Raw genomic sequence first — 13,987 nt, 5'->3', positions numbered from 1 at the left:
CCATGGTCTGGCCTCTCTTCCAAGCCCTGTGTCTTAGAGACGCTGCTTATTGCTCTCCCCTAAGCCTGAGAGTTTGGGGTGCTAAGAGCTTTTGTCAATTGAGGGGCCTCTGTTATTTTCTCAAAGATAGGACATAAAGAGTTCCTGTTGTGCCTCCTCCACAGCTGTCTCTTGTGTTCTCCAAGTACGCAGCTCATGTATTTGCCTCCAGACTCCATTTTCTTACTTTAGGGAGGGAACAGTGGAAATGCTGCAGGTCCCTATCTGGAAAGATGCTGGGAAACCAAGACTCAAGTCTTATCTTGGACACTGCAGGATGCTCAGGACAGGGGTGGTGTGGGCACATGCTGGCTGTTGCACCTTTCCCCAATTTCAAGTTGATGTTGACAGGATTTCAGAAGCTTATATAAATCCTTAGAATGTGATTGGTTTTTAAAAGTAAGGTTTAAAGTCACAGCAGATAGGAGATTAATGTTTTATTTCCACAGAAATTCTCTTTAAGATCTGAGCTCTCCTGTTAAGAGTCTTTATTAAAATTTTAAGTGCCTAAAGGGACTGTCCGTGCTGTACATTTCAGATGGCAGCTATTTGGGTCCTTGGGGCTTTTGGCACTTGGCCAGAAGTGCATGCTCTTCCTGAGCAGAAAACTTAACAACCTTTCCCACTCACAAAACTGCTGTCATCCAAATGGGTGCTAATGGGATTTGGGCTGGCTACATAGGGATGGGAGGGAGGGAGGGAGGGAGGGATAGACTTAGAGACAGGACAAGGAAGGAAGCTTGGGCAGCTCTGAGTGACAGCTGCTCGTGTTCTTATAGCTGGGCTCAGATGTCCAGAGAGGAGCTGACTGTCCCCACTGCCTCACATGGTACACTTTCCCCTCTGGTTCTGCCTCACCTTCCTGTGCATGTTCCCTCATAGTTCAGACCTACTTCCTGTTCCTGTGATGGCTTCGGGTCGTTGGTAGCAACTCATGTCCTTGGCACTCCTTTTTGGAGGCCATTCTTTTTTCAATGGGTGTCATATGGTTTTGCCATCCCTAAATGAGCACTGTTCTGCCTTTGCCCATGAGCTGTCTAGAGTTGTGTGACACTCAGGCAGGTGGTCCAGTCTGGCTACCCAGGGCCCTGGGACATAGAGTCAAACCCACCTACAGCCAGCTGGTACTGGAACAGACTGTCCTGGGTGAGCTGGAACCCTGCCTGTGGAGAAAGCATTCTTCTCAAAAGTAGGAGAGCCTGGTTGGGGGCGTCAGCTACACATTGACCTAAACTTCTCGCTTCCAAGCCTCCTCTTCAGGGGAGCTAATGTTCCTGTTTTCCTGGAAGGGTTCTGTTGCAAGAATTTGCAACCCCAATAAACCACACAATCGAGTTATTATATTTATAAACGATATGCCTAGATTGGGCAGATCTATCACTATATTAACTTAGTCCCCAGCTATAAGACCCTTGCTCCTGGGAATCTCTCCTGGCTACATGGTTCTGCTCCATCTTGGCCTCCTCCTCTTCCTCCCCCCCTCCCCCTCCTTCCCCTCCCCCTCCTCCTCCCCCCCTCTTCCTCCTTCCCCCCTCCTCCTCCCCCTCCCCCCCTCCTCCCCCCCCTCCTCCGTCTTCCTCCTTCCTGCCCCATCTCTTAGAGACCTTCCATCCCACCCTTTCCTTCCACTGCCCAATTACAGCCTGTGGCTTGACCAGTGAAAATGGTCGAAAGGCTCACTTGACATCATGTGAGTATGTGACGGACGGCTTGTTGGGCACGCGGCTGGGGGCATGGGGGTGGGCTGGGGGAAGCAGCCCCAGCCCCTCTTGAGGAAGCAGAAAGCAGAATTGACATCAGAGTACAGAAACACTGTTCCTGAGTGTTGTGCTGTGACTTTGCAGACTGCTTTTGGCTTCTGGATGCACTCCTTCAGTACACATCCTATGGTGTGACCCCTCCCAGCCTCAGCCATTCAGGGAACCGGCAGCGCCCACCCAGCGGGGCTGGCTTGGCCCCTCCTGAAAGGATGGAAGGTGAGGATCCTGGTGCCTCAGCCAAGACTTGAGCCACCTCAGTGCCACATCGAGATGTAGTCCTGTGAGTCCAGGGACCTGCCCTTTAGGGAGAGCTGTGGGTCCTGCCCAGTAGCCGCTGATAGCTCCTCAGAGGGCTCATCCGCTCTTCCCAGGGTGCACAGAGACTCTGGGCCCTATGTGTGCGCACTCTCCTGGAGTACAGCATCATTTAAAATACTTTGTGTATGGGGATAGGTACATACGTGTTCAAGTACTTGGAGAAGCCAAAAGGCGGCATCGGAGCCCGCATAGAGCTGGAGGTGCAGGGAGTGTAGGCCGTCCAACTGAGGTCATGGGCCTGAACAACTGTTCTCTGCAAGACAGCAACAATCTTAGCTACTGAGTCCTCGCCACTTCTAAGGCACAGGGTCGTCAAGTACTCTTTGGGCACAGGCACTTGGCTGGGTACATTGTAAGGATTAGCTACAAATGCCTCTTAGTAATCCTGTAAAACGAGATAGTATTCATTTGTGTGTGCAGATAAAGAAACAGGAAGAAGAGAGGTTAAACAGTTACCTCAGGTCACTTGGGCCATGTGAGGTGAGCCTGCAGCTCTCTGCACTCCAGGGGCTGGGCGGATTGGGCTCACGTATTCAGAGGACCGAATGTTCTCTTCCTGGCAGCACTGTCTGCAGAGTAAGGATGTGGTCCGCAGATGCTGTTTAGAGTGTTAGAGCAGCAGCCAGCATGCGGCTCTGTACCCATGTCCCAGCACTTGGGTGGCCATGGCAGAGGCTACATGGAGGCCAGACTGGTGTCACAGGGAGACCCCATCTCAAAATAAAAGAAAGCCAGAACAGAAGAAAGGAATCTCAACAGCTACATCAAAGTGTAAGGAGGGCTGGGAGGTAGAAGCACGAGAGCTTCCATTCAGATCCTTCCTCAGCAGCCTCATAAACACTGGGTGCGGCAGAGCATGTCTGTAACCCCAGCTCTGGGTGAGCTAAGACACTGGCCAGCTGGTCTAGCTGTGAGTTCCAGATTGCATGAGAATAATTTAGAGTGAGGATGACCTCCAACATTGATCTCTGGCCTACACACACACGTAATGCACGAACATGTATGTACACATACCACACAAAATAGAAAAGGTAAAATTTAATTTGATAATATATTTCAATCTAATGTTTAAAAATCGCTTAGGGGTGCAGCACTCATCCCGTTTGCTCAGCAGCTGTGTGTGGACAGCTGTGGTGTGGGTAGCACAGATGAGAGAAATGTAAAAGCCAGCTGGGCAGTGGTGGTCACATCTGTAACCCAGCACTCAGGAGGCAGAGGCAGGCGGATCCAGGGCTACACAGAGATGCCTGTCTTGAAAACCAGTACAGTGTACTGTGGTGAAGGTAACCAGGCACCTTGTCGAGTGTGGTCCTGAAGCATGTGGAGCAAGCGTAGCATAACATAACACAGGGGACTGCCACCAGAAAGATATCCAGTCACTCAGAGCCACCTTTTCTCCTGTATTTCTACAATGGTGATCTCCTGTCTTTTTCTCACGGCTGCCAATCTCAGGAAACCACCTTCATCGCTACTCCAAAGTTCTTGAGGCCCACTTGGGAGACCCGAAACCTCGGCCCCTTCCAGCCTGTCCACACTTGTCGTGGGCCAAGCCACAGCCTTTGAATGAGACGGCACCCAGGTCAGTGTGTGCCTGTGTAGTCCTCGTTGTTCCCCAGGGCCATGATTCATTCCCTTTTTTATAGGAGGGAATGCAGTTTTGCTGACATCATTGTTAAATAATCTGATCTAGTTCTCTTTTCTGACAATTGTGGAAATGAACAGCCCCTTGTCTTGATCTTTGGAAGCGTACTGCTTTGGTGTCCTACAGTAGAGTGCCTTGGAAAGAAAGATGGCATCCGGCCAAGTGCTGTCTCTTGAGTAGGAGCTAAGCTCTAGCTCCAGTCCAGGATTTGAAGGCTGTCATTTGTAGCTGTGCTTCCTATCCAGAGTGTTGTGTATGGCGTGCAGGTGGTTCTCCCAGGGCTGAAGCTGCTCCTAGGAGGTATGGCTGCTGCTGTGGCAGTCCAGCCAGAAGTGCATACCACATAGGCTGTGGCTTTTGTACACAGGTAATACACTCATGTGTGCCCTGTGTGGCTCTGCCTTCACCTGACATGTTGTTCATCTGCTGTCTTAGTTAGGGTTTTACTGCTGTGAACAGACACTGTGACCAAGGCAAGTCTTATAAAAGACAACATGTAATTGGGGCTGGCTTACAGGCTCAGAGGTTCAGTCCAGTATCATCAAGGCAGGAACATGGCAGCATCCAGGCAGGCATGGTGCAGGAGGAGCTGAGAGTTCTACATCTTCATCTGAAGGCTGCTAGGAGAATACTGGTTTCTAGGCAGCTAGCATGAGGGTCTGAAAGCCCACACCCACAGTGACACAATTCCTCTAACAAGGCCACACATCCTAGTAGTGCTACTCCCTGGGCCAAGCATTACAAACTATCACATTTGCTTTGTCCCATTCAGTTTCTCAGGTCTACATTCCCACTGCAGTTTCTATGCATCCAGGCAAGCCACGCTGTTTATCCAACATGCTCCTCCGTCTGTCTCTGGTATCTTGCTTAAGCAGGACAAGATGGAAGAAAGTTAACAGGACTTGGTGTCCCAGGGCCCTGTAGACATCCCTTTGCAGGGCAGGTGACTGCTCCTCTCTCAATCCCTCCTGTGAGGCTTCCTTTAGAGAACAGTACCTCTCCTCTCTTCTCCCTCCCCTTTCATAGCTGCCACTATTCTTGGCTCAGTGATGGACAGATGTGGGTCCCCATCCATGCTGTGAGGAGACAACCTGGTCTGCTGTTGGGAGTCTGTGTTCTTTACTCATGATCATGAGCTCAGGTCCTCAGGGTGCTGCTCAAGGACCATGTCTTAGAATATCTGTCACAGGAAACAAGAAAGTTGGCGCCACAGAGGTGGCTTGGTGAGGAGCTTGCCATGTCCTGAGCTTGGTCCCTGGAACTCGTGGGGTGTGTTGTTGTTTGTTAGTTAAAAGAACTGTGTGCAGCAGCGTGTGCCGTAATCAGTGTTGGAGTCGGGACAGAAGAATGCCTGGAGCCTGCTGGCCAGCCAGTCTAGGCGAAACAGCAAGCAGGTGTCATGAGATACTTTTTGCCTAAACCAATCAAGAACGAAGAAGACACCACTCTTGACCTCTGCTGCACATGCCTAGGCACATGTGTGCACTCACACAGAGCCGTACACATTGCTTGATCTTTAGCAGCAGTGTTCTTCCAGAAGCTTCCATTGCGGAGTGCTCTTCCATTCCAGTCACCCTGCATCATTTAAAACTTGTGATTTATTTCCATTTTTGAGTCCTTATTTATTTAGGACCTAGACATGATCGACAGTTTATGTTCAGAGAGCAGCCATGTTAACTAGAATGGCAGAGGCCCAGCTCTTCTCCCAGTGTAGCTCGCGGCTCTGAGAACAGATAACAGTGCCTGTGGTATCAGGCTGGCCACATCAGATAATCCCTCCCACTCTAAGTCTCTCCAGGGTGCTGATAGTGCCCAGCTCCTAGAATTTAATTCTGACTTGCTCTCAGCCGCCCTCTCTCTACCACATCACTGCACTGCTCTCATATCTCACATGTCACATCTTGAGGGAAATTATTTTCAGTCCTCAGAGACTTAGATGGGGTATATTCTGAATCTCCAGGAGATCTGATCCAGTGTCAGACAGCTGCAGGCTGGCATACTAAGGGCAAGTCCATCTCTGTGAGGTGAGGCTTTTCCCAGTTCTTGGCTGGGCATCAGGTGTCCTTAGCTGTCATTGCTGTGGGAACATTGACACAAGGCAGAACCCCCATCCGTCATCAGAGTGCTGTGAGATTCCCATGGTAACGTGAGTGAGTGCTTTTACCTCAGTGCCCTGCTAGGAAGTTCAATCAGTCCCCACTACCAGCTCCAAGGTACAGGAGACCTTTTGATTGTCTGCTTAGCAACATACTTGGGAGCCTAAGATGCCCCAGGTTCTATGACCTTGTTTATTAACATTTCAGACAGATTGATTCTGAGCAGTAGCATTAAGTCGTGCTGAGGGAGTTGTGTCAGAGTTGGCCAAGCTGTGCTCAGAGGAGCCTCTGGGGTCCCACCCCTCACTAGTGACAAGCATCATGCCTCACTCTGGCTGCTCAGACTGATTGCCTGTGCCTTCCCTCAACCAAAGTGGAGAAGACACAGACCAACACTTTCTAGGTGGACTGACTACAGGAAGATGAGGAATTCTTCATTTGTTAACACCTTCCTTCCATTGGTGTATGTAGCTCTTCCTAAGATGACAGCAGGATGCCCACTGCTGTTCACAGTACTTCAGTCCCTGTGTTCTTCAGCTCTAATTGCACTGACCTAACCATCTTCCTCCGCCTATAGAGGAAGCAAAGATGAGTGATGCCTTCCTCCCACCCAAGTACCCGCAGCTCAGCACACAGGTTTTGTTACCTCAGGCAGACAGATGTTTCCTGCTTCCCTGTTCTTCAGTACTTGATCACTTGCAGGTCTGTCCTATTGTCGTGTGAGTGCTGTGTCTCAATCCACTGGGCCGAGGGTCTGGCCCCATCTCTGACCACAGTTGTGCATTTCCTTCACTGATTGCTTTCCATTGCTGCAGTTACCTCTGCTCCTTCCAGAGCTCCAGGCTAGACTGTCCTCTTGCCTTGCTCTGCAGTGCTCCCAGTGTTGAACAGAAATGGGCTTGGGTGGGCTGTGCTATAAATACATCCCATAGGACAGACCTTCCTCGGGTACTGTGATCTGTGTGTGAATTTGACCTGTGTGTGAATTTGACCTGTGCCTTTCCCAGGACCGGGAAGCACTCGCTTGCTCTGGCTGCTCTGCTGGCGGTCAGGTGAGCAGAGGTGGAGGGTCTCACATAGCCCTTAGGTTGCTTGCAGTTTGCTGGGTATCTGCTAAACATCCCAGATGAAGGCAGCTGCTTATTTTCTTTAATTTTAATCTATTTCCCGGAAGTAATCTTTGGAAACACCAGAAGCTGCTCTCCATTGACCTGGACAAAGTAGTGTTACCCAACTTTCGCTCAAATCGCCCTCAAGTGAGACCTTTGTCCCCTGGAGAAAGTGGTGCCTGGGACATTCCTGGAGGTGAGTCCTTGATGGCATTTGCTGGGCTAGATTCTGCGGTGGCTTTCTAGGTGTTTCCCCTGCCCAAGGGGGAAAGCCAGGCCTAGAAATGAAGAAGCCATTTCTCTTAGAAAATTTTATATATTCATTTTAATTTACAAAATGTTTCTCTTTACATGTCTGAATATTTGTGTGCATGTATGTGTATCACTTGTATGCCTGGCGCCCTCTTCTTCAGGCCCTCTGAACTAGAGTTACAGGTAGGTGGTTGTGAGCCATCATGTGAGTTTGGGAAGCAAACCCAGGTCTTCTATCTACAATGACAGGGGTAGTTAACCCCTGAGCCATCTCTGCCTCCTCTATATACATATTTTGCATACCAGTTTTTTTTTTTTTTTTTTTTTTTTTTTTTTTTTTTTTTGGTTCTTTTTTTCGGAGCTGGGGACCGAACCCAGGGCCTTGCGCTTCCTAGGTAAGCGCTCTACCACTGAGCTAAATCCCCAGCCCCTAGTTTTTGTTTTTTTTTTTTTTTTTTTTTTCTTCTTTTTTTCGGAGCTGGGGACCGAACCCAGGGCCTTGCGCTTCCTAGGCAAGTGCTCTACCACTGAGCTAAATCCCCAACCCCTGCATACCTGTTTTTAGTGTGTTGGCTACATGGTACATGTAAAATTTTCCAGAGTAACTTGGATGCTCCTTGCTAAAGTTCTGCAAGCAGATGTCTATTATGGACTGTAGGAAACAACTTTTCTCTATGAGGTTTATCTATTATGCTGGCCCCTGGGGTCTTCGGTTTTATGTAGCCTGTCTTGACAGCGGGACTGGCACCTGGCTGAGCTGCACCAGGCTCCTGAGGTGACCCATCCTGCCATCTGTTTGGATGATCGCTTTGGCCTGAGCATATTTATTACTCCAGGGTCCCATATTCTAGCTGGGAGAGTTGGTCCCAGGTCCCTCTAGCTGAGTGTATACGGTCCTTTTATTCTGGAAATTCCTACAGCATCCTCAGAGTGTGTCATAGCTTCCAAGAAAGTTTTCTTTGGGTTTCAGGAATTGGCTGGGAAAAGGTACCCAGTCTTTGGAGGTCAATGATGGGTGCTTCATATGATGTAACTAAGGTCCTGAAGGCCTAACACATAGATTGTAAAGTCCACCAATAATAGTGGACTCGGGAGCCCTTAGCACAGTCTGGCTAGAGTGTCACTGACTTAACCTGAGGTTCTCTGAACCTCACAGGACATTGCCCATAGGGACATGGCCAGCAGGCCTCTGGTACCTCTCTGCCTCACTCTTCCTTAGCTTGTAGGACTCTAGTGCTATCTTCTTCCTCCCTGCATTGAGACTAGTATATATCTATTGATCTCTGGGAAAAGAAACTTCTCCAGGCCCTTCTGATGCAAGCTGGCTGATCAAGATCTGTCTGTCCCCACACAAGCCAAGATTAGAAACGGTCTAAAATGCCTCTCACCCATGCTGTGGTTAGCAGCCTTGGCTACTTAACTCTCACTTAGAAATGATGTCTGCCCTGCTGGCCCAACTAACAGAGTCAGTGTTTCATCTCTGATTCTCAGAAAGGCTGTAGCTGAAGTTTTGTGGCACCATTGACCAGTCACTGTCCTCTTGCAGGGATCATGCCTGGCCGCTACAACCAGGAAGTAGGCCAGACCATCCCTGTTTTTGCCTTCCTTGGAGCCATGGTGGCCCTGGCCTTCTTCGTGGTACAGATCAGTAAGGCCAAGAGCCGGCCGAAGCGGAGGAGGCCCAGGGCAAAGCGTCCACAACTTGCACAGCAGGCCCACCCTGCAAGGACCCCGTCAGTGTGATCATCACAGTGGCCAGACACAGAAGCTGACAAGCTTTGAACCCCTCTGGTGGCCACACAGCATCAGAGAGCATCCTGGGAAGTGCCTGTTTCCAAGGAGCCCTATCTCTGGATTGTGGCTGGCTTAGTGTGTTCTGCCCAGACGTCTATGAGGTACATCCTGCAGTGCCTCACTGTGTTTGGCTCTGGCCGAAGGTGCCCAGTAGCTCAGCCTCCGGTGGCATCAGGCCCAGTGACAGTGCACCAAAGACACAGAGCCTGGAAGGGCTGTCGGGACATACTTTCTACATAATGCTACAACCCTGACCAAGCGAAGACATGCTGGTTACAGGCTATTTTCTATATTTATTGTGGGAGTCACTTTAAAGACTTGTGCTGTCTGGAAGCAGAGCTGTTCTCTTGTCAGTCAAGTGCAGCGACATCCTGAGGAATCAGATTCCGTGACCTCCTCTTTGATGAGAGGACACATGAACTGAAGGGAACGTGCACAGATGTGGGAGATGCAGGTCTTCGCTTTATTTTTTATAACTATCAACTGCCACCATGTTTTGTAATTTGGGGTCTGGATTTCACCGTTGTTGGTGAAGGAAATTTTCAATAAATATGCATAACCTTACAAAGCTGGAATGTGTCAGACCTCTGCACCATCTCATTCTCTGTGACAGTGTAGGTCTGTATCAGCTAGTTTATACACTGCAAAAATGTCCATGTCAGGTGATGCTTTGGTGAGCCCTGCTATTCTCGCTAGGTAACATGACCAGTGCCACTCAACTCCTAACTCCAGAACATTCTTATTACTCCCAGGGAAACTCAACCCTGTTAGCAGTCACCTATATTTTACCCACCCCCACCCCCCGCAACTAGTTTGCTTTCTGTAATTTGCTTGTGGTGTTTTCTATGAAATCGCAGATGGTTTCTTTGTGTTTCCATCATGTCTCCATGCTTCTTCCGTGGCAGAATAGGTATCAGAGCCATTCCTTTTTATGGCTGAATAATATTCTCCCGTGGGTAGACCACCTGCCAAACTGCTATGGATAGTGTGGTCATTCACGTACTGGGGAGTGAGCGTGTACGTGTGTGCGTGCATGCGTGCATGTGTTTCTTGAGAGTCTTCCTGGGAGGGATGACATCATGCGTTTGGAGAAACTGTCAAACTTTGCAAAGCAATGCAGTAGTTCACACCTTTGCCAGCGGTGTGAACTCTGGCTTCTCTGTGTCCTGACCTATGCATGTCTGCTGTTCTGGTTGCTGTGCTACAGCGAGATCCCTGTGGTGTCACTGTGTAGTCCTGAGTACTGAGGCGAAGTGGCCACTTATGCGTCTTCCTTGGATAAGTGTTTTCTGTGCTTGATTTTTAACGGGGTCATTTGCATCTTTGTTACTGACTTGGGAGATTTCTTTGTGTCCAGGTAGGACTTGAAGTGTATTCCCTCCTTCTGAGTGGCCTTTAAAGCAGGAAACTTACTAATTTTGGTCAGGTTTGGGCTTCCTCCTTCACTTGCTTCTTTAAGCATGCTAAGTCCCAGCATCCTCAGCGTGCTATCCCTGTCTGAGCAGGGTACCATACATGCCTCATGGGCAGGAGGATGTCCATGGAGAAAGGAGGAGGATTCCCTGGGTGTCTTGCCCTTGGCAGGTCCATGGTTCACTCTCACAGCTGCTGTTGGTCTGAGAGGTATTACTAAGGTCCGTGAAGTGCTGGGCCCCCTGTTCCCGGTACTTCAGGAGGTCACAAGCAGCCTTGGCTAGGTCAGCAAACAGAGGACCCTGTGTTTGCATGTAGCTCCCACTTGCCTAAGGAGGAGTGATCAGTGGGAAGCCTTTGGGTCACTCTCGGACACATGGGCTCACTATCAGCCGTCAGCTCAGAGGACCACTAGGATTATTGCACAGGGCCCAACAGAGCAGGAATGAGAGGGGCCGGGGACTGAGGCAGTGGGGCAGGGAGTTCTGGCCACTTCAGTCTCATCTTAGGTAGTGTAGGTTTTGTGGGAGTGTGTGAAATCCTCCAGCTCAGATCTCTCTGCCGCTTGTCCTAACTTCATGTGACCTCTCTGGGCTTCGGTCAATGTGTGAAACAGCCAGTGACACCCCCTTCACATTGACATGTGAAGGTGAACTGTGGGCACGAGACTAGCTCAGCTCTGATGACAGCGTGCTGGTTACTGCAGATAGCTCCTGCCTGTGCACAGCTGGTCCTTGCACGCTTGACAAAATCACTTGACAGCGGTACCACAGGCTTCTTTGTTTTCTGCCTCTCTAGACACCTTAACACCTCAAGGCCAGCCCTGCCAGCTCCTGCGTGGGGTGTGCTCTTGGAGCTCACGCTTGATCTCTGTATGGGACACCCGTGTCCAGGGCTTTACACACTCGGGATTGTCTATGCTAAACACATACAAAGAGCCAGGATTCTTGTACGTTCAGAAGCTGGGGGTGGGCCAGCTCCAGAGTCGCTTAGACGGGACCTGCCGAGCCTGCCCCCCTGAGCACCAGCTGAAGTGGGCAGCAAGCTGTGGCTGCTTGACATCCTGCAGCACTGGGCTGTCCTTGGGTTGCACTGATTTGGCCTGAGCGATGAAGCCCAATGAGGCGAGGCAGGCTGGGCCCTTGATCTGCTGAGCCACACCTTGCACAGGGTTGTCCATATTTCCCCTAGATAATCCCCTTAATGCATCCTAATAGGATGTTGGATTCATTCACTGGTTCCTAGAAAGCACAGAGGAGTAGCCTAGAAACACAAGTTCTGGGGTCTTGCCATTGCCCTAATCCATCCGGAAGGATCTGAATCAGTGACGATAGTAAAACCTTGCAGCCTCTTTTCTAGATGTGCCTGGAAGTGGTTGGATCAAAGCCACAGGAAACATGCCTAGTGCTCTTAGAGCCGAGTTACAGATTCCATGATGATGGGCTGATCTTGGAGGAGGTGGAAAAATCGTCTGGAAGGATGCTACAGGGTGATAAGCCTTGACCACATGCAGTGAGATACGAAAAGCTGCAGGTCCCGTGACTGCATCGGTGTAAAATGTCCAGGACAGACAGATCCATGGAGACAAAGTAGATTAGCTGTTGCCAGGGCTGGAGGAGAAAGGTGCTGGGACGAGGAAGGGAACTGGCGTAGAAAGTGCTCAGGAATTAATTAGTGGTCATAGGGGCACAGTACTGGGAACCAGCCTAAGCCCCTAGGAGCACTGAGCGTGGCTAACACGGTGATTATGTCCCCGTCCTTTTACTCACAGGTTCACACAGACCTCCCCAGGGGATCCTTGTGAGTGGGCCTGCTCCAGAGAGCAGTGAGCCGGGACACTGGGAAGGTCTCTGGTTCTACAGACCAGAGTAGGCCATGGTGGGTGTGGAGACTGTGCTTGGCAGAGGCTCTAACTCTGTACCCTGTCCCTGTCCCAGCTGTGCCCTGCCCCTGGCCTCTTGATTACCTAGCCTTCAGGTTCCTTCCTGGACACTCTGTTGGCAGGAGAGTTGGTAAACTTGAGAGTGGATCTAAGAAGACTTCCTTGAACCTCCTTAAGTTCATCTGCCTTCTACCCCCTCTTTAGACAGGACTGACTGCCTGCAGAAGCTGCCCCATGATCAGGGAGGGAACAAGAGGTCCCAGGAGGATAGTAACCACAGACCCAGCCTAGGAGCTTGAGGCCTCTCAGGTTTCTCAAGGATCAGAAGAAATGACCTGGTTGGGGGCCTACAAACAACTATTGTTCCCTACATTAGCTCGACGGCAGGGATGCTGAAAAGGCTCCTGGAGGACTGGCTCCTGCTTGTCTCACTTCCAGTGACTGCTGCACAGCTCTAGTCTGTGGCCTGTCCTCATCTCCCAGACTTGCCACTCCGCCCTTGATGACCTCTGACCATTCACTCCTGCACACTTACAAGGATACCTTGTAACATCGGAGAAGAGATGTAAAACCACCCATGCACCCTGGGTAGGACACCAAGGGCTTATTGGACCAATGAGCTCACTGGAATTTATTACGGGAATATGGGTGACTCTAAGATGCCCACCCCAGTGTGGGTGTTGGACCCCAAAGTTGCCCCAGTCAACCCTCTGCCCACTCTGCCCCTGCAGGAAGAAGCGAGTACTAGGATCTCAGACGAGGGTCTTATGGCCACATCTAAGTGGGTTTCAGCAGGCCTGACCTCCCTGAGGGGCTCCTGCTGTGGTCACATGACCACTCCAGGCCCACCTCTCCATTTCAAGAATCTTATCTGCAGACCTCCCCTCTGCCCACAGGTTAGGATGGAGCCATTTTTGTGCCCTTGTCAGTCCACACTGGTGTAAACGTGATCCCTAAGGTGTCACGTGTTTACCAAAGTGGGACCGTAGATTCCTGTGAGCTGCCACTTAAAGCCTAAGGGACCCGCCATCCTCAACCCTAGCTCTGTGGCACCAGCATTCACTGGGTTGCCTCTGCGGTCTGTGGGGCCCCAGGAAGCCCCATCTCCTCAGCATGGTGTCTTCTTTTCAACATTTCAAGCTTTCTTAGACGGCTGTTAGGAGCCCTGTATCAAACCAGTGTACCCTGGGGTGCTGATGGACTGACTGGTACTGGCAGCTTCTAGAGGCTCCCTATGAGGCTGAGGTTTAAAAAGTGGGGGGTTGGGGTTGGGGATTTAGCTCAGTGGTAGAGCGCTTGCCTAGCAAGCGCAAGGCCCTGGGTTCGGTCCCCAGCTCCGGAAAAAAAAAAAGAAAAGAAAGAAAAAAAGTGGGGGGTTGGGGGGATTAGGCAATATCATGTGACCTGTGCCCTGCTTTCAGCACTACCTGCTATTGTTAGCCCTTCCTTGCTAGCCATGAATGACCACAGACAGGAGCCACTATTTTCATAGGTGGTCAAGCCAGAGCCCCAGTGCCAATAAGGTGCCCACGCCCACAAGCTACCTCACAGGATCAAGAATTTCGTAAGCATCAGTGAGAGTCCTCATCATATACCCTGTGGGGAGGAACAGAACAGCCCTCAGGAAGCCCCTGATGGGATGAGTACACAGCCAGCAGGAGAATGAAGGGAGCTGGCTTGAA

The 13,987-nt window shown here is 50.4% G+C and overlaps 1 protein-coding gene across 4 annotated transcripts in view; it reads left to right on the top strand.

Moving 5' to 3' along the window:
- Mbtps1 (membrane-bound transcription factor peptidase, site 1) overlaps window positions 1–9,578 on the top strand; it is a 51,104-nt gene extending 41,526 nt beyond the window's left edge. The window contains exons 20-23 of one of the 4 annotated variants that reach the window (XM_087595326.1): window positions 1,884–2,015; window positions 3,570–3,696; window positions 7,030–7,160; window positions 8,763–9,578. In XM_087595326.1, the coding sequence (XP_087451452.1) occupies window positions 1,884–2,015; window positions 3,570–3,696; window positions 7,030–7,160; window positions 8,763–8,959 (587 nt within the window). In that variant the 3' untranslated portion in view covers window positions 8,960–9,578. 4 annotated transcript variants of the gene reach the window in all.
- Window positions 9,579–13,987: the final 4,409 nt, after the last annotated feature.

This window comes from Rattus norvegicus, chromosome 19 (genome assembly GCF_021556685.1).
Source record: "Rattus norvegicus strain SHRSP/BbbUtx chromosome 19, alternate assembly SHRSP_T2T, whole genome shotgun sequence".
Classification (NCBI taxonomy): Eukaryota; Metazoa; Chordata; class Mammalia; order Rodentia; family Muridae; genus Rattus; species Rattus norvegicus.
Note: the sequence above shows the minus strand (reverse complement) of the source record. Positions and strands in the feature narration are given on the sequence as shown.